We start from the raw sequence: 24,484 nt of genomic DNA on the forward strand, positions 1-24,484 counted from the left end.
CACACACACACACACACACACACACACACACACACTCTATTAAGGCTGTACTGGCTGGTAGCAGACAGGGAAGATGCTGCTTAAGCTATAAGCAGCTCACTCTCCAGGAAATGCCTCAGCTTCTTAAGGTGGCAACAGAAAGCAATTTAACAGAATACTTTCCTTCCTCTGGTTGTAGCCAAAAAAAGAAAAGGAAAGGAAAAACTATAAAAGTATACAAAGTGTGCAGTAAGAAATAGGAAAATGAGGCCAGCACCTACCTATGTGGTGTTTGATCCTTGCTGAAGACATTCTTCCTTCGATTGTCCATTTTATAAATAGAACTGAGGCTCATGGAAAAGAGATCCAGTCTAAGTCTCAGAGTGAATATTCAGCTGAGCTAGTGGCAGGCAGGTGTTATTTCTCTGGAGAATATGACTGCTGTCATGCTTGGTGGTAAAAATATTCACAGCAGTATCTGTGGAAAGGAGCCTGGTAGTCCACAGGCACGTTGGTCTTGTGCAAAGGTTAAGTATAGGCTCGTTAATCATTCAACCCGGATTTTCTGCAGAATAAGACCACAAGACAAGGATTTGACACAGGTAGTTTCTGGCAATTGATTACGAAGAATCATGGTGAAAGAGTAGGGAAGTGAGACAGGAAAGAAGAAAGGACCAGTGACAGGAGCAGTGTCCTTCAGTAATCAACTGGGTCCCTTATGGCGAGGGACCTATAGAGAGATTCTGGAGCACTCCAGATGATGTCCCACTCTGGAACCAGGATGCTACTTATTTATCTGTCACTGCCTCCCAGATGGAGGATCGATCAGCGCCATGAGCTGCCCCTGTCCTCTGATCTCCATTGTTCACTGTCCCAGCTGCACCTATAGCCAGAGAAGACCTCAGGCAGAGAGACACAGGGGCTTAAGCTGGCAGGGCCAGCCAGCACTGTGCATCCAAGCTTCAGGTGACCTTCCTGTTTCTCTTGTCATGTTGTATTACTGTGCATCTTTCAATTATTCATCTTACACACCCTTGCTCCCTGCTCCCGTGCCTGGTCTGGGTCTTTTCCCCTATCACTACTGTGTTACTCTAGGATCAGAAACCTGGGTTTCATCCTGTTTATTCATTGCCTAGATAAATAATTTTTTTATTCATTTGCCTCATCTGTAAGGGAAAGTTCCTGAGAGTAGTAATCCTAAAAGAAAGCGCTTGACCTGAGCATGCCAGCCAAACACTTCAGGTGATGTGTAATTATTCTTCGCATTGTAGCCCAGGAGTTGTGCATCACTGACTTCTACCTACAACTACGCACTGCAGTTACTGCTTCTACTACTGCTGCTATTCTGTGGTGCAGCACATCCCATCTCCAGCCTCTTGCTTAACTTTGTCCTCCTATTGTGATTCCAACACAGGGACACAGATTCTATTTGGTTACAATTCATGGCTTTTTGAGCACAGTGGATATTCAGACCCACCTCTCTCCTCACTGTTTAGTCATTGTCTAGTTTCCTACCTTATTTTCCAATGAGAAAGATTCATCTTGCTTTGATTAGGCAGCAGCAAGACTAGTAGAAAAGTTCTGGAACATTTCAGATGCCTCCGGTGGGAAAGAGGGAAAAAAGAAAATCTGATAGAAAAATGTAATTGCTATTGTACGTTATTATCTCCATACCCCATGGCAACAAATCTTATTATATTTTTCCTTATTTAAGCCATATTCAAGAAGGTTTTATTGTTAACTTAACCCAGATGACTGATCAAAGCATAGTTCCTTATTGCCATCTTGCTAAAATACTTTAAAGGCAGTTTTAATGTTACACATTTATAGCTACATATTGCCATTAAGCTATTGAGTCTATTACTAGTCAATCAAAGACTTTCATTTTGTTTCAAGAGCTCCTTGGATAAACTCTTCAGAAATGTCAAGAATTGTAGTTGTTTGCACCCTTTTCACAAATGTTGTTCATCCAGGATTTTAGTTAATGGATACAGTGTCAGTTTTCCATGGTTTACTTTTAGCAGTATCATAAGCTCGAAAAAGTGCCCTGCTGTCCTCTAGACTAGAGGACAATAAGCAAATGCAACTGATAGCTCCTCAAGACTCCTATTCTTTCTAAGAGAATTTACTCAAGTGGTTGAGTATTTGACTGAGTCCAGTTTGCTGGGGTCTAGATTATGTTCTAAAGCAGACCAATTGCACTTGCCCAACATATCCAAAACCCTACACTTGCCCTGCTGTCTGCATCCATAACAGTAGCATCAAGCAATGCATATACACAAGAAAATTTAAACAATCACAACGAGAGTTAAAGACCAAGTTGGCTCATCATAACCTCTTTGTTTCATTCACCTGTCTGAAAATAGCCTGTGGCCTCCCCACCATTCATTTGCACATCCAGACACTCACAGAACACACATTTTCTTACTGCTTTTACCCCAGACTCTGTGCCAAGTGATGAGAACAGCAATCTGAGCATATTGCTTTCATTAGATTTTTAACTTGTTTGTGGAGATAGCCAAGTAAGCATGCAGTGACGTGCCATTCTTTGAGGGAAGGAGCTTGGTGGGGGAAATGGGGGAAGGATGCTATGAGAAGGAGCAGAGGAGTATCTGCCCCTGGTGAAGTGGGTTTAGGGAATCTTGGGAGAGAATGATGTATACCAGCAGAACTGACAGGTACAACTCATACTTGAGGAGTGAAAGATGAAGGGCACTACAGCAACAAAGAGCAGACTGTGTCAAGCTTGAAGACAGGAGCCAAGGTGACAGCAGGTGCCTATTAAGAGAGCATGGTAAGGATCAGAATTCCTTCCGTAGGGCAGTGGGCTACAGAATGCACCCCACAGGAGGTAAGAGAGCTATTAGGAGGCTGCAGTACTAGAGAAAAAAGTAGTGCCTGGAAGAAAGAGGAAATAGAACGTAAAGTCTGATTAGATTTGTCTCAGCAGTCATGATTTAATGTAGTTTAAAATTTTTGTATATGTTATATTATGTCAAAGGCAGAGAGGTCAGTCAGGTCAGCAGGATGGTAAATACTACAGAAGAAATAAAATGTATCTGGGATATCTCCTATATCTGGGATAGGGAAGGCCATAGGGACATGACCTTTTACACCTGGAATCCCCTGGTCTGCTAAAATAGTGTCATTGTTCCAATCCTTATTGTAATTTCCTATAGTTTTTCTTCCATTGACTATGAGGGCGTGTTATTAGTTGCTTTCTATCCCTTCAGATCATTCTTTGTGTGCTAGGAAACCAATATAATTGGTAGAAACAGTGAAGGCAGATACGTACACATTGAACAATATAAAGAAAAGGAGATCCATTTTCAGTTTGAATTAATAGAGCCAGATTGGTCAGATGTTCCATGGGAGAAAACACTAGCAACCAGCCTGTAAGAAATTGGGCACAGTTTAGAGATATGTTACAATCAAGATAAATAAAAATGGTCTAGAGTATCAGACCAAACTCTCATTTTTCATCTCTGTTTCACACTCTTCTCTCCCAGTCCAGACTAATCAAAAGAAGCCTCTTCCGCTCACAATTCCTCTGTGTACATTTCCCCCAGATCAAGTATTCACATGAACAATGTGGTTTATTTATATTTCAGTACCAAATTGGAATGATGACATCATTCATTTACAGTCTTTGTCCTATGACATGCCTACTCCTCAACACCTCATTTCTGCAGACACATTTAGCACTGCATATAGCATCTTGTTTAGCTTGTACATTCTTTTATGGGATATAGTTCAAAGGTAGGGAACTTTAGTCTTGTCTCTGGTAAGAAAATAATCTCATGAAATTACAGGAGCTTCCCCAAAGGATAAGGACATCATGATGTTTACAGTATCCATTATTATTTGTTCATTTAAACTCCATTATTCATTCTTGGGCAGTCTTTTCCTTCTTGAACATAGCATAGCTCACAACTCCCTTCAGGCTTTTAAAATTCTATTTAAAAGAAATAATTTCAGATTTATTAGTTCATGAGTTCAAAAGTACAGTCTCCCAAAGCAGCACTGGAATTTTAGGTGTGAATGCTGAATTCAGAATCCATTGTCCAAGGGCAAGAGGACTAAGAGAGATCTCAGTACTTGGTCCTAAGAGTTGAGCAGCTCTACTCTTTCTCACAAGGCCTTATTTGTCCATTGGGCCTTCTGACACATTATGTGGGTAAGCAAAGGATGGAAATGCTCTCAGCTGCCCAAGGTCTGGGATTTTTTAATTTAAGTTTTAAGTCACTTTTCCTGTATTTTTATTGTTTTCATCATATAATAAAAGTTCCACCCTGGGAACTTTTGAACATTATACACATTGTAATAGCTGGAGTGAATAAATCATGAGACATCTTTTGGCAGATCGAAATAAGATGTGAGGTGTTTCTAAAACTTAACAGAACCAAAGCTTTTATTGAAAAGTTATTTCTACCTGTTTAGCTATTTGCCTGTTTTGCTCACAACAAGGTAAGGGAAAAAGGCCTAACAATTGAAAAATAGAAGATTCAAAAGATTTTAGTGTTCTGTGTCAAGAAAATGACCCTTGGGGCAGTTGGGCCTGAAATCTGTCTCACTTTTCTAGCTGCCAAAGAGGATAGTAATAATTTCTCCCAGGCAAGTTTTGAGACTGTTAGATTGTGCATTAAAAACACTGTTAAGAATGCACTATGCTAGGTCCCGAAAGCTCTTTATTATCAGAGCATTATTTATATTACATAACAACACTCCAACCAGCTGGAAGCCCTGCCAGCCCCTGACTTCTGGCTCTCTTAAAGTCCTGATGGCTTTTTGTCATCGTGAGCCACCAGTGGGACTGTTATGGAAATTCACGCAATGTCCTTAACTCTCAGTGACCCTCTCTGCTGAAAACAAACGTGCATCTTGTCTCTAGGATGGCAGCATTCTTGAGAAAGAATCCCTTCATTCTTTCAGCTACTCATGACAGCAGCAGGCATTGACTCTCTGCCTGTTAGGCCCTGTGCTGGAATCTGGGAAAGCCAGACGAAAGAGACAGCATGGAGATCCCGTGACAGATGCCAGGTAAATCCTGGGTCAGAGAGCCATGGTGAGCAGGAGGCACATCCGATCCAGCCTCAGAATCAGGCAAGGAGAGAGGACTGTAGAAGAGCCTGTGCTTATCATGTGCAAGGCCCTGGGTTCACACACACACTCACACACATGCATGCGCGCGTGTGTGCACACACACACGTAAAAGCAAAGACTCCTGGAAAACATGCCCTCAGCTAAGCAGACATGGAATTAAGGTCAAGGAAAGTGCCTGAGCAGCATTGCATACAAAGGAAGCAAGATGCACAGAGGAGAAAGCACAGCAACAATAATAGGAGTGATAGTGTTTGACTTATTGTCAACTTATATGTCATATGTCATATTGTATGTCTTCCTGTCATTTGGTGCTCACAGCCACCCCAGGGAGGGAGGACTGGTTGCTCTCCCTGTAGAGTTATGGAGGTGGAAGTAATGATCAGTTGACTCTTCAGGTAGCATACCCTGCGAAGAGAGCGGGGCGGCACTAAAATCCAGGAATTCCTATCCCCAAACCCATGTTTTCTGGGCTTTCTGGACCGGCGTGTTTTATACTTCTATGATCCTAACCATTTTTCTACATTTTATGGCCCTATGAGTTTGTCTCTCGCCTATTTCTTGCCTTGTGCAATAAAGCAAGACAATTCCTTGGCCCTGCAGCTTTTAGCTATGATACCTAGTATCCTCTTATGACAAAAAAAGAGTATAAATTAGTCACTTCTTTTCCCAGAGACTTTATACATTTTGCTCCATTCTCTCAAGAAATAATAGCAGTTAAAGTGTCCAAAGAGTGGCCTTTCCAAAGAACTCATCGTAGCAATACATCTCCCTCAGTACTTTTGCATTTGGTAACCTTGGCATGGATTTCCTTCCCTGCATCGTCTTCTGAGTCTGTTTGTCATCTTTCCATCCAAGGCTCCTTCTCTGGCTTGCTTTAAAGTGTAGGTCCTACATGAGTGTTGACACTGTGTGCTCAGAAGTTTACTTTGGATCTCTGCAATTGCTTGATAATGTAGAACAAAACATTAGTATATGGACTTGCCACTCTTAAAGCAAGGAAGGAAACTACATCAATGTCTACAGATGTAGCTTTGTAGCTTCAAGAATACAACAAAGCCTCTTTCACCCAAGCTAATGGCAAGGTTCGTCCTTGATTAAGTTTTATATTAACTAAAATGGAGAAACAGAGAGGCTCTGAGGTCCTGTCACTATGCCCCAAGTCTCTTTGCTATGTCCTCAAACTCCTGATGGAATCCTCCCTGCTTTTTGCTCTGCACAGACCCAGAATAGAATGAAGCTGATGGCAGACAACTACGATGAGGACCATCACCATCACCACCATCACCACCACCACCACCACCATCGATCTCCTGGGAGGTCACAGTATTCCAATCACAGGCCCTCTCCAGACCAGGTCAGTTTCCTCGCTGCTTACCTCCAGGACTACTTTTACCGTTTGGATATTTTAAGAAAAAATAAATAATCCTCAAGAAATAATAAACAGCATAAAGTGATATGTTCTTTGAACTGAAACTAATAGCTTTGGTATTTATTTCCATCACTCAAGGAATCTAAATGTTTTCTTTCCCCCTTCCTCTTTAAGGTTTTGTCTTTTCTTGTTTATGTTATCCATTTTCTTTCCTTCCCTCCTTTCTTCCTTTATAGATATGTAGTCTATTGCTGGTATCTAATGTGAGTTATTTTGGAATGTCTCTTAAGAGTTTTAAAAGAAAGCATTTTGTTTCCATGAGCTTGGCAACCAGAGAAGCCCTGAGTCTGCTGAACACTTTCCTAGAAAATGCCTTAGTGATGCAAATTAATGGCGGGGTAAAACAACGAAAAAAGAAATCCATTTTGCTGGCCTTTTTAGTCAGCGAAGCCAAGGAGTCTGGTTTATTTGATTTGGACCCTATCTTCTGCCTGGACTAACTAAAGCAAGTAAAAAGATAGAATGACAAAAACAAAATGTCTGTAGTTTTCAAATGCAAAAAACTATTTATGGTATTTAGCATTAAAACTCTTGAAGATGAATCTTATGCAAATTAAATTCCAAACATCAGAAAAACAAGTGAAATACCAACACAGACAATATCAACAGCTTTTTTCCCTTTATTGTATTGTATTTTTGGTTTTTTTGATACTAGTAAATTCCAATGGGGATGGGGCATTAGGTAAAGGAATAGAATTGTTTGGATAAGTATGGATGCCTTTGGACAAGAGAAAAAGGGCTTAGTTAAATTATCTATGTCAAAAAGAGGCTTAATTTTTGCTTGGGGAGGAAGTGTTTTTATACTTCTAAAGTTTTGCAGATGACTGTTTTCTTTTCACATCATGTAACTAGCATCCCAGAGATACTTGTCTCCAAGACATTTTGCCAGGAGAGCAACTCCAGTGGAGCTATTTATGTACAACATAACATTAGAAACCCTCCCCAGAGCCAAGCAGCAAAGCAGCTGGTGTTAAGGCTCTCTGGCCCCCTGAGCTTGGCCCTGAAGCATTTGTCTTCAGAGCCTCAGGTATTTGTTTGGGTCATTTAGATTTCTGGAGCTAAGTGAAAAAAAGGTACCAGCTCATTGTCTTTAGTATTAAAAGATGGCTTTTAGTTTGGATACTTGGAAAGTGGACACATTAGTTTTGTGTCATTATTAGTGTGGCCGTGTTTTTGTTTGGGTTTGGTTTTATTTATCCAACTCTCACCACCTCACACTCTCATCCTAGCATACCTGGCATCCTGCAAGCTAACTAAGTCTACTCGCTCTCATTCTTGGTCCCTGCTGTTTCTCCTATTGCCCTTGCTCCTTGGCACTCTTCCCCAACGATCTTGTAGTGAGTGAGAGGTCTGCAGAGCATGCTTTGGCTCTTCTTCTGACCCATACATGGCAGAAGGCCACCCTGGCTTTGCCTCCTTCCCCTGACTGACAGGAGCAGAGAGCATCTTAAGGGCAGAAAGACCTGGAAGCCAGTTTAGAGGAGTGGATCGCATAGGAACCTGCTAAGATGCCATACCAGCGTATTTTGTAGACACATACCCTAGTATGTGTGGCTGAAAATGAGGCACCAAATCAAATTTATTTGCCTTGTGAATGATTTCTTACAAAGTCTGGCCCCTTGATATTTTTTCAGAGGTCTCTACTCATAAACTAGACTATCTTGCCTGATTGGTTGGCCCTCTTACATTTAGAGAACAAAATAATTGCCTGGGTAGGAGGAGGCTTCCCAACAGAGTTAGGAATCCTTGAAGAGTATCTGGCTTAGGTGTGCCGTGGGACCTCAGACACACCTCTCTTACCCCTGCAGCCAGGAGGATGGTGATGGTCTTCCACCATCACATCTATCACCTCTGTGAATGTGCTCAGTGATCCTTGGACACAGAGGCAGATAGCTTCAGCCTTCTCCAGGTGAGAAATTCATGCTCTTAGAGTGGAAGATACTGGCTGGAATACTGCTGAGAATTTGCCGCAAACACTAGGAGCACAAATTCCGTGCAAGCCCCTGTGGGAGTCTTAGGGAAGAGCACGACAGGCAAGAGAGAGCTGTGCTTTTAGGGAGCTTCCTGTCTGGTCCTAGGACAAGAATCTAAGTCTCCTCCTGCCCTTGGGATGATCAGGGCAAGGTAGATAAAATGATAATTTAGCTCAAGGGGCCACGATTTAGAAACTTCTTTAAAGTGGGGTTCATGGTGACAGTGAAACACCCTTGATAAGCAGGATTTCATGATTTTAAATTAGAGTCACCAAGGCTGTAATGTTCTGTTACTGTATACTTTCACAGGGGCCTGGGCTTGAGGTTAGGTTGGCTCCAGCCTCAGAAAAGCTGGGGCCAGATGCCCTTTAGAGTGAGTGATGCAGGTGTAGGAACTGATGCCTTTCACCATACTGGAGACTGGAGATTTAATGATCAACAGCTAATGTATCAACATATGCATTGCTATAAAACTCATTCCCAGAAATAATAGTTTTTAAAGGCTAGGCAGTATTTTTCAGTTGATTACAAGACCTACACATGATTGTGTAGACCATATGTACTAATACAGATGACATGCAGGTGCTTCCAAGGAGAATATGACAGACATATCAACATGTAACAGTACGAGAGTCTTAAAAATGGGTTGATTTGGACTAGTTTGAAACCAGTTGTTCATAACATACCTAAGTTAGCTGAGCCGACTTAAAGGGGAAAGAGCTCTGTACAAATTCCTGATTCCGTTCCAGTGAATCTTCTGACCCTGGCCTTTCTGTGGCTGTAAGGGTTGACCAACAGTGTCTTCTGGAAGAGGAACAACAGAGAGTTGACAATAAAGCCCTCCTGGGCTTTATTAAGAGATCAGAACATTTGAAAAGTAGGAAATATGAAAAAATCAGTAAGTTAGCTGTATTTCTGCAGAAACTCATTACCTTTGGAAATTCAAGTACTGCCAGGCACTTTCAGAATTATATTCTTTTTCCATTTCTTCCCTGTCCCTTTCTTCTTTACTAAGATGTTTGATTTCTCCTTGTGAGAAACTGAATCCAAGTATTGTAAGTCTAGGCCTGCATTTCCCATAGTAAGTTTCAGAACATTAGTCCCATGAGGGAAGTCTTGAGACAAAGATTCAGTGGATAAAGAATTTTGGGAAAGTGTTGCATATTTTCACTCTATCTTCCAGCCTCTATCTTCCAGCATCCTTCTGCAAGTGGATCAAAGAAACTCACAAGTCATATAAGAAAGAAAACTATTTTTATTTAATCTAGCATTTTCCAGATTTACTTAATCATAGAGTATTTTTTCTAGCAACATCTGTGCTTTGAAAAATAGTGTTCTCAAAATATCAGATGGAAAGTGAGACTGTGTAGTTTACAACAAGACTGATCAGTTTCCAACTTTTTTTTCAGAAGGCATACTTTTTAGAGAGCTTCCCTTGTGTTTTATATAGCAAAAAATAAAAATACTTTATTTACTTATTTCACTTACTTCCTAAGATAGCTTCTTAAAAGGTTGTAATACCTAGTAATACGTTATTCCTCCCCAACAGTGTAGCATATCTGATCTAAGTGAGGTGTTAATGGTAAGGTCCCAGAAAACCAAGAGTAGTCATAAGCATGCAGCCTGTCAGTAACTGCAAAGAAATAGGAAAGGAGGAGGTAAAGAGTTTGAAGAAGTAAGAGAGGTCGGTATAACGTGTCAGTCTAACAATCTAGCCCCCTGTATGAGAATAGCGCAGGTAATTCATAGAGGGCTGTAATGCCCCAAGGATGGCCATAGCCATTGAATATGCCCAAGTGGAACATCCAGACAAACCCCAGTAATGACTTAAGCAGCCCTTCAAACCTAGAAGTTGTCACAAGGGTAGACAATAAATTTACCCATGACATAGTGAAGGCCGAAGAGTAAATGGAACAGGCTTTGAGACACGAATGATTTGAAATTGAAGTAGCTAGGATTGACTTTTACAAAGCCATGTAGAAACTTAGTATTTCCTAGTGGCCTGATGCACTTGTTACCATCCTTTGCTTTCTCCCTAAGTATTATCCATCCCTGCCTTAAAGTGCATCAATGATACCAACTCTCTGTGCTATTTCTTTTTGTAGGCATCATATTTTTATTTTCCTCAAGGAAAGTCACATTTTAGTTCATTCTTTCATTGATTCCCAGGTATGAACTAACCCCATCAAGAAGAAAGGATTAAGTCAGTGAGCTCCACACTCCAGCCATTGTGAAATACCAAGTACTGCTTAGGCTTCCCTTCTTGCACATTCTGTCGTTAGTGTTATTTATGTTCAGTGTTGACTCTTTAAGGGCCTAGATCTTACATCTTTTTATAAAAATGAGGATGTAGGGAATCTTTCTTTCCCTTCTTCATTAAATGGAAATGTCCACTCACAGGAGTTGGGAAATTCAAGAGGTTTTACCACCTTTCAGATTCTATTTAATATTTCAATTTCACATTTTACTTGTAAAAATCCTTTTTATGGGTTGGGGAGATAACTCAGTAGAATAAGCACCTGCCTAGGAAGTGCAAGGTCCTAAATTCAATCCCCAGTACTGAAAAAAAAAAAATCCTTCTACTAAACAAGGGCCGAAAGTCTAGGAGCATGAAAAACCTAATAATATTTATAGAAGAATCACAGAAAATTTAGATTGAATTTTGTATTTTCTATTTTATATTCATGGACTGTGCTACATCTTCCAGAATGCAGTCATTTCTGTCTAGCCTTGACTAGGCACTCAGTGAAGGTCTGCTAAGTGAACTGTTCCTAAAGAACCTTTGGGAAGTATAAAGGACAGGTGAAAGTATCCCATCATAGAAATAAATAAATTGGTACCCAATGAAGTTATTAATGATACAAAGACACAAAATTGAAAATAACTGGCCTGAGCCTCTAAATGCTCTATGAGGTATGATGGAAAATACTTTGAACTGTTAAAGAATACTTATTACAGTAAAAGACACGTGAGTGTTAATCACCCTCGAAATACTCCCCCCACTTTGCATGCACTTATCCCATCATTTTTGCTGCTTTCTGTTACATTCCTGAAAGTGCTCTTTCATATATTGAGTTGCACTGTCATGGCTCCTTTAAGATCCCAAATTGACTTGAAATGTTTCCTTTTCATGGTCTTTTTGACTTGGGAAAAGTTGCAGGTTTCCAGATGTGGTGAATAAGGTAGATGAGGACGTGCTGTCATGATTTTACAGGGCTGGGGACATAGCTCAGTGAAATAAGTGCCTCCCTGGCAAGTGTGAAGTTCTGAATTCAATCCCTAGTACCAAAAAAAAAAAAAGATTTTACAGATCCACCATTTTGTTGGCTGGCCCTGACCAGCAGCATTCACCATATTTTTGCTCATATTTTTTCTCAGTAAAAACATGAAAGAGAACCTCCAGAATGGCTTCAGAAAGTGGCAACAGCAATAGGACAAGTGTGTGCATAGTGTATGCGGGTGTGTGGAGGGGACAGTGTTCTGATGAGTATTAATGGCAATGTGCCTTCTACCGTAATTAAGTTTTCTTGACCATTCATCATATATTTTGATGACACATCGTATGTTGGCTGTAAATCTCTCTGGATGTCCACATGGATGTGTTTGTGCAGCTCTGTGTACTTGCATTTTACTCAATAATGTATACTTATAGTTGCATGACTAAATCATATCCAATTTTTCTAGAATGAAAATATGTGTTTTTCATTTCTACATTGAGTTATAAATTTTATTTTATCTTGATTTACTTCCCAAAGTTAGACTAAAATGTTATCTTATCAAATCTCTTTACTTTTGCCCTGGACTTTGCTGTCATTATTTCCATTCTTCTGTTTTGTATCTGTTCCTTTCACACAGTTGCACAGATCACACACACACACGCACACATGCACACATGGATTCACACACATTTTTCATGTTCCTCTTGTCTCTTCTCTTTTCTTGCTGTTCTTTTGCCAATAAAGAAGAGATTTATGCAAACTCCCCCACTGTCTTGGAATCACCAGAACAAGATCCCCCAGCAGTGGGGAGAAATTGCTGGGCTCATACAGGCTCTTGGCAACACACTGCCTGGACTCACATTCCCTTGCTCACTCACCCAAGAGCCTCTGCACATACAAGAGCCTGAGGCAAGCGAGACCCCCCCAAGCTAAGTGAAAGATATTGTACCTCACCAGCAGCTACTGTCCATTCACCTGGGTGTGGGTAATACTTTTGGACAGTGACTGTCTTCTGGCAGAAGCTCGGTTTTCCATTGGGCATTCTTGATTTTAGAGGCTCTGTCCCACTGATCTAGTCCTACAAAATTGATTGTTCAAATATACTTATCACCTACTTGTCAGTTTCCAGAATCTTCAGGTATAAGTAGCACTCATTGGTCCTTTCTTAGCTGCTCCTGGTTACTTTGTGGTCTCTGCGTGTGTTGACTCCCTGCCGAGATGTATGCGTCTCCCACTGGATAGGCAGAGCACTCAATGCCAACTCCCATTTTTCTAGAATTCTGCTTGAGACATACAGCATTTTGCCATAAGCCATCAAATAACTTGGTCAAAGAAGACTCTAAGCCAAGATTTGGCCTTCTTTTCAAACTGGGGATTATGGGACAGATACACAGATCCTGTTTCAAGATACAATACAATGATCCCAGTGTCCTAAGTCACAGTGATTATGGAAGTCTGTTTTTATTTCCTAGATCCTTACATGTAGTCTGATGTACGGAGGTTTAAAATCATGTTCTGCTTTAGCATGAACATGGTTACAGCATGCTTACATGGTTATACCATGCTTACAGCAAAATAAAATCAGGATTCCTATCTTCTCCCACCTCTCCATGCAGCACATATCTGAGCTTCAGGTCCCTGCCTCCAGATAGAATTAGTCAGAGTCCCATAGAGCATCCCCACAGGAGGGGAATTTCCAGCCATATCTACAAATAGGCCCTCACTGAGATACCTCCAGCCTGTGTGATTCCAGCTTGCACATCTATCTGTTAAAACTCACCTACTGTTCTCCTCCTTCTCCTTCCCCTCCTTCTGGGGATCTTGACCTTGTATTTGGTCTGCAAAAAGTAAGAGGAGCCCCGTTACTCACCTTTGGGCCGAAGCAGCCCCAGCTGCTCATCCCAGCCTCCAGGACCTCTCAGTGTGCCAACTCAGGACCTAAGCACTTTCACCCTCAGCCTCTCTGTGACTGATCCCCCACTTTCCCTGTACTCTCACCAACAGATTAGCCAAAGTGAAGCCCTTTGAATTCTAACAAACAGATGAAGGGCTTAACTTACTCTGTTGCCCCCAGAAGATGGATTCTATATGGAGAGTTGTTATTCCTAGCTTTTGGTTAGGAAGGAAAAAAATAATTTATTTTATGTTTTGAGGTTAAATGAATGTGGGATAAATGTATACATAGCGTCCTGTGTGTATATATGTATGTATTGCTGTGTGTCAGATGGGTTCAGGACTTTTCCACATATGGAAGAGTTTCACAAGATCATATTTAACTAGAAATTTCTCTCCCTAACTTCCCCTGAGTGCATGTTTGAATATACATTATATATACCTCTATATAAATGTATGCATGTAAATATATTTTCAGGTTTTGTATATAAAAGCTAACCATCATCTAGCAGGGCTTACTGAAGTACTGATGCAGAACAGTCAGAAACCCCAAAGTTTCTAGTATTCTGTGACAGTAACCTGATAAGAAAAGTTACATGTTTTAGACCGTTAAGATCAGTTTCTATCCAAGATAGTCTGCCTCCAGCTTGCCTGAATGAAAGATGGTCAATTTCTTTCTTTTTGGCATTTCAAATTTGATTTCATGGCCCATTTCCTGGAAGAAACCTTGAATTTTGGCTTCACGTAGGGCTGAAGCCTTTGAATTCAACAATCCATGAAGAAAGCTCATGTTGGTACTGATGTTTATTAGGTGGGAGAAGGGCTCAGAGATTTCCACTGTTGCCACTCCTGTGCCAGCCTCTCAGAACTGGAGCCAGCAATATTTTAAGATGCATTTGCCAATAAAGCCCCTGAGCCATTTGCTTCTTTTCCAGCACTACTGGATGGAGAAGATGCTATGTTTAAAACAGTAGATTTTTAATGAAATGTATATGAAATACATAGCACAGATGTCACTTTTTTTCATTGTCCCCCAAAGGGTTACTAAAAACCCCAGAAACCACTAAAACATGACCCAATAGGTCTATGTAACTTCTCACCATTGGGAAATAAAGGTGGTGGTTTATTTGTTTGCTTGTTTTTAAGAGCAAATGCTCTGGAATGACCCTTTGTGAGGCCTAGGTAAAGAGGGAAATGGGGACAAATGTCAACTGCTGATGTAGGGGGTGTTTAACTCCTCCTTCCCATGCAGTGCTCCTTGGCCAAGGCTGCAAGAGGAGGTGAGCAATGGGGAAGCCATCTCTGCGGATGAGCGGGTTATTACTAAAGCCCTTCCTGTGGGTGTTATGTTAATTCCTCTCATGTAAGCGCACGAGGGTGTCATTTGACAAACCGTACCAAGTATGGTTGTCATGTATAAGAAAAAGACAGAGCTACTTAATGCTCTGGGAGCCTTTGGTTAGAAAAGGATTTTTCCTAAAAGGAGGCTTGAGTTTATTAAAGATTCCAGTCTTACTCTCTTTTGAGAGTAAAGTAGGTTTTTACCACTTTAACTAATTTGTGCAAGTTTTACACATTTTTGTAGTATTAGAGTTTCCTGAAGAGATTTGTTGCAGCATTTCTGAATCAACAGTGGTCCTGGCTTGTAGATGGAACTCATCTTGGCAGCATCAGAGGCTTGACTCCTTGTCCGTGTGCTGCTTCAGTTAAGTCACACTTGTCCAAGCTGCACTTCAGCTCCTCCCCTGAAAGGGCGTGGCCAACCTCACAATACTGGGAAGTAGTGAAACTCAATGCTAAACACAGTTGCCTTGTTCCCTCTCTCTCTTTCTTTTTTTTCTTGAACTGATATAATAAGGATCATCTTTGACTCACGTGCTCCAGGTGCTTACATGTCTCTAGAGATAAGGGAACAGAGAAAAGGAAGTTGGAAACATCCTATCCCCATTTACTGGATATACTTCCAAATTCTATTAGCCATTCCCCCCCCCAAAAAAAAAATCAACCTATTTATGTATTAATTAGATTTTCAAAATTCTAGTTTTGGCATCTGTTTTTCAATAATCTGAATAAACTCTAGCTTTGACAGCCCAGAGATACTAAAATATTTAAGAATGATTTTATAAGTTAACAGATTGTTCTTATGTGTTTCATTTCACCTTTGAAGTTAGTGTAATGGGTAACTTATAATTGGTTGCAATATACAGTAGCAAAGTCTTGAAGGCTATCACAAGGAACAATGTACCCAATTATTTTTGTATAAGTCTTTAACAGCTACAAAGTAGTTCAATTTACAATTTACAGTTTAGTGTTCACTGCAGCAATAGGAAGTATCAGAGCTACCTTGGTTCCATTTTCTTTCTCATGCAACTTAGGAGATGAAGAGTCAACAGGCTGGGAGACTTGGTTGCCTACTAATTAAGAAATGGTAGAACCAGAGTCACATGATATTAAAAACATAAATTTCACTGTGTTTAACAAAGCCAAGTGTTAATGACTAACTGATGAAGGAGCAAAAATAAAGCCTGTCTTCACTCTCGTCCATTTTTATGGTTATCTGGCAGTGGCTCAGTTCTGAGTGGATGTTGACTTTAAGCTCCTAATAATGCTATTGGCCAATGTGGAGTCTTCCAGCAGCTCCATCTTCAGTGGGCATCTTGATCCTTCAGCTGAGAGCACTAGCACATGCTCCAGGGACCAGCTTGTCAGAATTCTTTTGGCCTGAAGAAAATAGAAAACTAGTGTCTAAGTTTTCTGGTAATGATGCTACTAGAACCAAATTGACACAGCACCTAAATGTTTATTAGAAATGAAGGAAAAGGCCCCCACTACCCCATTTCTATGTTTTCAGTAGATTGGCTAAGAGGTCTCTGATGGCTGCCTTGCCTCAGGGTACCCTCCTTAGGTGAACCTGCTGAGAAGAACCAACTGAGTTTGGCAAGCTGTCTAGTCTTTGCTTCTTTTCTGATGGATGCCCTGGTTTGTCCTTTAAGTGATGGGCAACATCTGTCATCTCCTCCCTCAGCCATGGCACATTCAGCTTTTTGCAGTGGGGGTTGGAAGAAGAAGCCAGGGCTGTGGTTGGGACATTAGAATGGGTAAGAAGCAGTCTGAGGAAACATGGTCAGTAGTCTTGGAAACCCTAAGGGACTTTAAAACCCAAGCCACACAATCAGAGTTCAGTCACTCAATTATGCAAGAATTGAGCCTTCGACAGTTGTCTTTCTAGAAACACAGTGGTACCTCAGTGTTAAGTACCCAAAGTGACAAGTACTAAACAAATAACTTTGGCTAGAAAAAGTAGCAAGTCTCAAGGAAACTGGCATGTTGAAGTCCTAGCTTATATATTGGTAGCAAACAATGAGTCCCAGGACAGATTTTTTGCATCTGAATACCTCAAATGCCAAATTTGATGTCTTTCAACAAAAAAAAACAAGTACCAAGGCTTAACTATATCTGTTAGGGTCCCACATCTGAGGGATCCTGGGGCAGTATCAAGGAAGTGGAGGTGCTATTTCCCTCAGGGCCTTAAGATTGTAGGGAGGAGTACTACTGATGTGTCTACATGAGTAAATTCCATTGGCCTGAATCCTTTCTTCCAAGAGCCAGAAGCACCCCCTGGAGTTATGTCATCATCATTGTTCTCTGATCAAGGCCTTCACCCACTGGATAAAGAGCAGTACAGGCTCTCTAGAAATTCAGAACCAGCACCCAGCATTTGGGGCCAACATGAGCACTTCTTGATGTAGCTTCACAGTTCATTCGGCAGAGCAAGAAGGATACAGTTTGTGGGCACACAGAGGAGAATCACACCCTGGCTGCAAAGCTCCTGTCAGGTAGCCTTGGTGAGCTCCTGGATGGCATATCTCCTTGAGCTTTCTCTCCCACATCCGCCCCGAGAGCTGTCAGACACCAGTGCATCAGGGTCATGGTGAGACTTGGTGAGGAAGCACAGATGACTGCCTGCATTCTCTCACCTGGAGGAAGCACTACTAAGTGCTGAGTCTCCTTCCCTCAGCCTAAAATAAGCTAGCGTTTATATCACCATGGAGCCAGAAGCAGGTATCAGTACCCGGCTAGCATGTTTCTGTTCTTTGTAGAATGTATCTGCTAATGAGCTCCACAGTCTGTAATTAATAGCAGTCACTTAAAAGTCCAGCTCATTGCCTGAACAGATGACCATCTATGGGCTAAGCATCACAGGAAGCAGGAGATGTGATAGGACAGTCTCTAGAGGAAAGGTTTAAACTTAAACCCAGAGTACTTGGTATCATATTCCAGGCTCACACCAAAGCCTGTTGTTTTCCTTGACATGCCTGTCCTTTCCTGCTCTGGAAAAGCCTGTGGTTGAAAAACTTGGAGGAGGAACTGGGGAGATAGCTTAGTGACATAAGTACCTGCCTGGCAAGTGCAAGGTCCTGAGTTCAATTCCTGGTAACCACAACCCCCCCCAAAAAAAAGAAAAGAAAATACCTAGAGGATCTATTTTGATTGAATCCAAGCTCTGGGAATATCATAAATCCCATACTTTGACCCTGCTTTTGCATGGACAAGGTGTACAGAGAGATGGGGCTTAAATTCTGAACTGAAGTAAGGCTGAGGGTGAATCTGGTTACAAGAGATCTGAGTACAGTCAGAGCAGTTGTCCCACAAAGAAGCCAGGTTGAACCTCCTGGCCTGCAGCAGCTAAGCTCCCATGAGGGCAGCAGGCCATTAGAATGTTACACTTTCATGATTTTTACCACCTGTCTAGCTAAGGTGCATATGACAGTCAGGTCCCCACTAGGAACCTCATCCGCCAGTTTTAGGGAGGATAAAAGCAGAATATCAACTCAAAGAGAATGGCAGTTACTTAAAAAAATAAATAAATAATTTTAAAAAGCCAGATCCAATGACAGCCTCAAGTTTACCTGCTGGCTAAACTAATACTTTGAAATAGAGACCAACTCAAGGCTTATTTTACCTTGTGCTATTTATAACATCAGACTGTGCAGCTCTGGCTCAGAGCTTTTTTGCTATGGCTGAGAAACATTCTCCATAGCAAATCTCTTGTCAGTGATGACACAAGTACCTTTGCCTTTAGCTCTTGTCAGCAACATAGGCACAGTAAGTAGCCCATTCAGCAAGGAGTTTTGTTTTATCTCAGTGTTTAGAGAGTCCATTAGGCCCAGCATCTTGGACTACCCTGTTTCTGTCAAGACCTCCTGTCCGACATCCTCCCAGGAGCTTTAGATCCATGCTGGAGTTGTTTGATATTTCCCCCTCACTCCTCCAAGCTTGCTGATTTCTGGTCTTTCTGACCTGAGCATGAGTCCCCCTTGGACAGTCCTGCCTCAGATGTTTTGGACACAAGCACAGATGACTGATGGCCTAAAGGCTTTCACCGCATCCAGATATTTTGGCAACTTCTGGCAGAACAATCACTCACAAAGGACACACATGGGATCAACACCCCAGGCAACATCCACTGCAGAGTAGATTTGGAAACTGAAAAAGGAAAGCAGTGGATTCCCCTGAGCCTGATAGATAGATGCATTGGAAAACTCCAGGTATTTCTGAGTAATTTAGCATGAAGTTAGGGATCGAGTGACACTTATATGTTCCTTGTTATTTTTAGTCCTCAGATTTATATTTCTGTATGGTGAGGAGGCTGAACAAATTAATATTTTCTCAGTGAGATGCAGGCAGCAGAACAGACAGCTGTGGCCATTTAGAAGCCCTCAAGCTGCTGCTTGATGAGCTCCTGCAGTTTTGGTTTTTATTCCCCAAACGGACACTCACCCTGCCCAAAATCACTTGATGAGGAGGATCAATTCATGTTTACATTTTGAACACTACAGACTAGAAATGCCTACTATTTTCTTTTAAAAACTTGTTACTCTTTAAAAGCTAATGCCTTTTAAAAATGCATAATATTCCAAGTTCACAAAAGGAATTTATCCACATTTCTGCCATGTTAAGTGTTAGCAAAGTTTATATTGGACTGTCATATTTCTTTACTTTATTCACTAGCATACAAGATGTCGATCTCAACATCTGGTTTTTAATAACCCTCGACATCTGGGAGCTCCTTCTATTCCTATGGTAGACTAGGAACAGTAGTGATATTGGCAGTGTATATTTTCAAGTTACAACTCCTGTCTGTTTCAATCATAATTAATTGCCACATTTTAATATATTTAATTTTCTAAAAGTAATTTGCATTAGACCACCTTGTATTGTTAAGAAAGCAATGGCAGATTTTGGTGACAGTGGCTTTTCCTTTTTTCCTTCTTTTTTAATTAACGACCTTTATGAGTGGATTTGGATCTATCTATCTATCTATCTATCTATGAGCACACACATGCATATGTGTGTGTGTGTGTGTGTGTGTGTGTGTGCTGTTAGTGGTTTTTGGTTGTTATGTTTTAAATGCAGGATGAAATAAACTTTCTTCAAGAAAAGTTATTTGACAGCCATTTAGGAAATGGTCACCCGTGGTTGCCTGCTACGTTTTATGAAAGCCCCCTTTTTTGTTTTGTGACTTTGGTGCTTTGGAGACTCTCTCTGTGTGCCTGGAGTGTTCCTCCAGTAGCATCTTTAGAGGTCAAGAACTTAGGATGAAAGCCAGGACCCCTATACAGAGAAATATATGTACAAATATACCAAACAACAACATTCTGCATTGATTAAATGAGGTGGCTGAATTCCCACACATGGAAACTGTGGGATTTCATGTTGTGGACTTGCCTCCTCTATTACTATGAAAAGGAACATCAACTTTGCTTTTCTCCAGAGACAGAGGGGAGTTCAGTGAATATAAAAATATGTGTTCACCAAGTCATATGGGGAAAAGCAAAGTTTATTGGCAGAAGGACTTACTATTTAGTAATAAATAAACATAAGCTTTATATAAAAAGACTACCCAAATTATCAATGTATCTCATTTTTTCCCAAGACATTCCTACCTAAACTGTTAAGTAAAAATTCATGCTGCATTTCTAATTCAGAGTCTAAATTCCCTGAGTAATTCAAGTCCACCCAAAATTTTTCATCTTTGGGCCACAGATCTTTTCAACAGTCTGGTAAAGTCTCTGGACCACTTTGGAGAATTGTATTTTCAAATGCATGAAATAAGGTAGAGATACAAAGAACAAAATTAGGCTCAGAGTCAGTCTGAAGACCATCTATCTAAATCCTTAAGTAGAAAAAGTTACCATGGCTCATTGGCAAGACTTGGTTAGACTGTATGCAGTTGCTATCTTTCTAGATCAAAAATAGTCAAATATTGGCATTTTCAGATAATTCAGTTTACTATTATTATAGCAATGCAATAAGAAGAATCTAAATGTGAGAAAACATTCCAAGCTATTTTTTTTTCTTATTGCTGATTTTCAAAACAAAGAAATGAATCATAGTAAAAATCTGGTTTCATGTGGGATTTAGTAAGTGACCCTGCTTCTAAGTTATGTGTGAAATCAGGTTATGGACCACTCAGTCATAAATATTGTGTTTTGATCCAGTAAATAGGAAAGATTGTTCCAAGTGGGCATGTTACAATGATAGATATACCTGTATCTCCAGGAACTCAATTTTCTTGCATGTTGATCACTAGGCAAAGAGGAAAGTAGCCAGAACCATTTTGGAAACATTTTCAACAAGATTTCAGACCAAATTAGTTTCAGTGTATTGACAGTTGAACATAATGCTACCTAAAACTTCTTTTCTGTAAGCATTCTACTAAAATTAAAACTTCACTGTCTTTTAAACTATTATTTGATTGTAAATGTATAGTCATTTTATGCAAATGTATAATAACTTTATGTAAATGTATAATCATTTCATGGTGTGCACATTCTCTTTGATACTAACAGACCAATACAACCTGACAAATAAGATTACAGTATATTTGAGCCTTTACGAAATAGCTAATAAGTATGAAAGCATGTGAATTTTGTTCCAACCAAGTAGACAGAGCTCTTTTTTTTCTTTAATTCTTCTTCAGCCTTTATTGATACTTTAAGCTTAAGAAAAATTAAGGGTATTTGATTACTATAATTACTTCTCTGCTTGCTTTAAAGGTTTAATCTACTCCTTAGGCATAAGCAATTTGAATTGCATGCTTTCTAAAAAAAATCATCTGCTAATGTAGTCTAATTTTAATCTTCTAATCCAACCTTGACAAAAGTAAGAGCTGGGTGGGTGGAATGTTTTTGTGTGTGGGTTGCCATAGATATAAGACTTGTTATACATTTGACAAGTCAGTGGTGTGGAATTTAAATGACTATGGATTTTTTTTGTGTCCTCGTTCTTTAAGATGAAAAAACAAAGTGAAGATTCATGTGCCTTTCCAATGCATCTCAGTGTGACTAACCTTCTCTTCTTTCATGCTGGTGTTCCCCCTTCTCTGTGCACCTCCCCACCTCGGGCCGGCCGCAGGATGACGAGGAGGGCATATGGGCATAGCCGGTCCTGTAAACCAAAGTTCCAGTTTTGTTTTGAGGGGTGAGAAATCATCTTTTATATCATTTTTCTAAAAAAGACATGATTGCATTCTGGTGTTGTGTCGTGTGAGTTCTGAGTTGTGCTGGCTGAAGTTTGTGATTGTGCCATGTTTGCTGCTTTGTTCTGTGCGTGCAGAATGTCCTCGTGCCTTGGCCATTCCCAGGAGTCCTGTCCATCCCGCCTTACCTTCCTACCCCAATCATATTACTGCTCTGCTTTGTTGGGACTGGGTTTAGTGTGATTCAAATATGTCTTTGTTATTTAAAATGTGAACTGTGCCCTTACTAGAATGTGAACACACATTTTAAGGCATGATTATTGACTCGGACATTGTCACAATTCACCAGGCGTGGTTTTTGGTTGACTGTTTCCTTTTACCAGATATACCAGTGTGGTGTGACTCTCATATCCTTTTGGTTGTTCCAAGTGTTTGATAAGAAATAAGGAGAATAAAAATACATATCTTCATGGAGGTTGAAGTATGTCTTTAAGAAGCCTGTTAAAGGACGGTGCTATCTCTTCCATGGCAGTACTGAAGAAAACAAAAAGATCAAGTCATAGTACTGGCACATGGGTAACTGTGACACATTATGTGAATATATATATTAAAATCAGTAGGTCTCACTAGTAGCATTTTACCTTTTGCTTTGAAATTTGGTCTTCTAGGTAGCTTTGCTTATAAATTACATGCATTCCATTTTACAGAGGAATTTATTCCTTTAACACTGATTTTTTAGCTATTAAAAACCTATTTCTGTCCTTTATGTATTATAATCGAATAGGGGAATATGTAATTACCACATGGTTATAAATGGAACATTGAACTCTGGCAGATTCTGTGGCTGAGAGTCACTTCTCTTCTGGGTGATGCTGGCTGTTCAATCGCTAGTCACAAGCTCCCTGGGGTCACATGTTCTTATGGTCATATGGAATACGCTACTGGACTTGATGACACTGCATATGACATTGTGCCCAGACCAAGGAATGTGGTAGATTGTGTTCCAGAGTTGGAAAATATTCTACATACAGTTCTTTTTTCTGTGACAAACATAAAATGTTGCAGTCCTGGACCATCAATGGTTTGGAACAATTCTTGGGGTTAATGGAAAAATGTATGTTCTTCCTAAAGTCTTGACCCCTATCACAGGATGAGGCAATCAGTAGAACTATAACCAGGAATTTGTGTGTGTTAGCCTTGAGTAAGAGTTTCACTCACACTTCACTTCTTAGTTGAATCTGCTATAGATTTCAGGACTGGATCCGACTGCTGCCTTTGGTACTGTGGAGGATATTTGGAAGTTGATTTTCAGTCAGAACATTTTTCAAAAAGGAAAGCATATAAGCCCAGATCCATTTGCCACTGGCAAAAGCCACCTTCAAATTCAAAATTCATGTGTGTGAATGCTCCCCTTTCCTCGCTTTCCTGGATAAAGGGGAAAATAGTGCTGGAATTAACACCTCCAGAGGCAGAGTGCTTCAAAGGGAAGTTTGTCAGTGTGAGGCAGTGGGGAAGCCAGAGAAATCCCTCAGATTCTGTCTGACTCTATATAGCAAAAAACTAAGAGAAATTCCATGTTTACTCACAGAGAAAAGCTAATAAAAGTGTAAATTGACCTAAGGTGGCATTAAGCGAAAGGAGAAAGGGATTTATAGCATTGAAAAGTGAACCGTGAAGCCTGCCCAAAGCATGCATAAATAGGCACGCACAGGAAGGTTCTCGGAGTTTGGCAGTTTCCTAAGAAGTGCAGCTCCTCCTTCCAAGAAGCCACTTCTGTCATAGGCGTGTGTTAGGGTGTGAGGCTGCCTTGTGTCTCTTCCTAAATGCCAAAGATTTTTATTGCTCTTTCAGAAGATTCAGGACAGCGTCCATTCTGGTCCCCAACATGTGATCCTATTGGCGATCACCACCGGTGATCAACCTCAAGATGCACGCATCACTCAGACTGAGAAAATCTTACTTGCTCAGGGCAAATGGATTCAGTGGTGTTGAGCCTCTTTCCCTTTCTTTCTGTATGAATACCCCCCACAAGAAGAAAAAGTGTCCTCAGAAAATTAGACAATATATAATCTTCCTTTAATATGTTGTAATAGATTTTATGGGCTTATAAGGAAAACTACTTATCTTTTTTATAACTCCTTTAAACAAGCTTGTTCAGATATCCTCAGGCTTTTAAAATGCTATCTTTAAGGATTTAAATAATGAGATACTAGAGAAACCTTCTGTTTTTGAGCAGCCTTTGCATGTTTTGAGTTGTACTATAATCTGTGAAGCCTAAGGAGATAGTAAATTTATAACTAAAGATGGATAATAGTAGTACATTAAAAATTAACTGTTTTGAGTGTTTTGATTTATGACCCTTATAAAAGAAACATTGCAAGATGTTATTTTATAGGCATCAGTAATA

General features: G+C 40.3%; 1 protein-coding gene across 5 annotated transcripts in view; it reads left to right on the forward strand.

Annotated features, from left to right (window-relative positions):
- The window catches only part of Erc2 (ELKS/RAB6-interacting/CAST family member 2), a 1,093,013-nt gene that overhangs the window by 900,443 nt on the left and 168,086 nt on the right, over positions 1 to 24,484 (forward strand). For 3 of the 5 annotated variants that reach the window (XR_002821190.1, XM_004631628.2, XM_004631626.2), the window contains 2 exons: positions 6,302 to 6,436; positions 22,014 to 22,079. Coding sequence is in view for 4 of the 5 variants with exons in the window: in XM_004631628.2 (XP_004631685.1) it covers positions 6,302 to 6,436; positions 22,014 to 22,040 (162 nt within the window). In the remaining variant the exon portion in view is untranslated. Of the gene's footprint in view, positions 1 to 6,301; positions 6,437 to 22,013; positions 22,080 to 24,484 lie in introns of those variants that run through there. The other 2 variants (XM_004631629.1, XM_004631627.2) reach the window with 1 other exon arrangement.

Source organism: Octodon degus, unplaced genomic scaffold (assembly GCF_000260255.1).
Source record: "Octodon degus isolate 3935 unplaced genomic scaffold, OctDeg1.0 scaffold00043, whole genome shotgun sequence".
NCBI lineage: Eukaryota > Metazoa > Chordata > Mammalia > Rodentia > Octodontidae > Octodon > Octodon degus.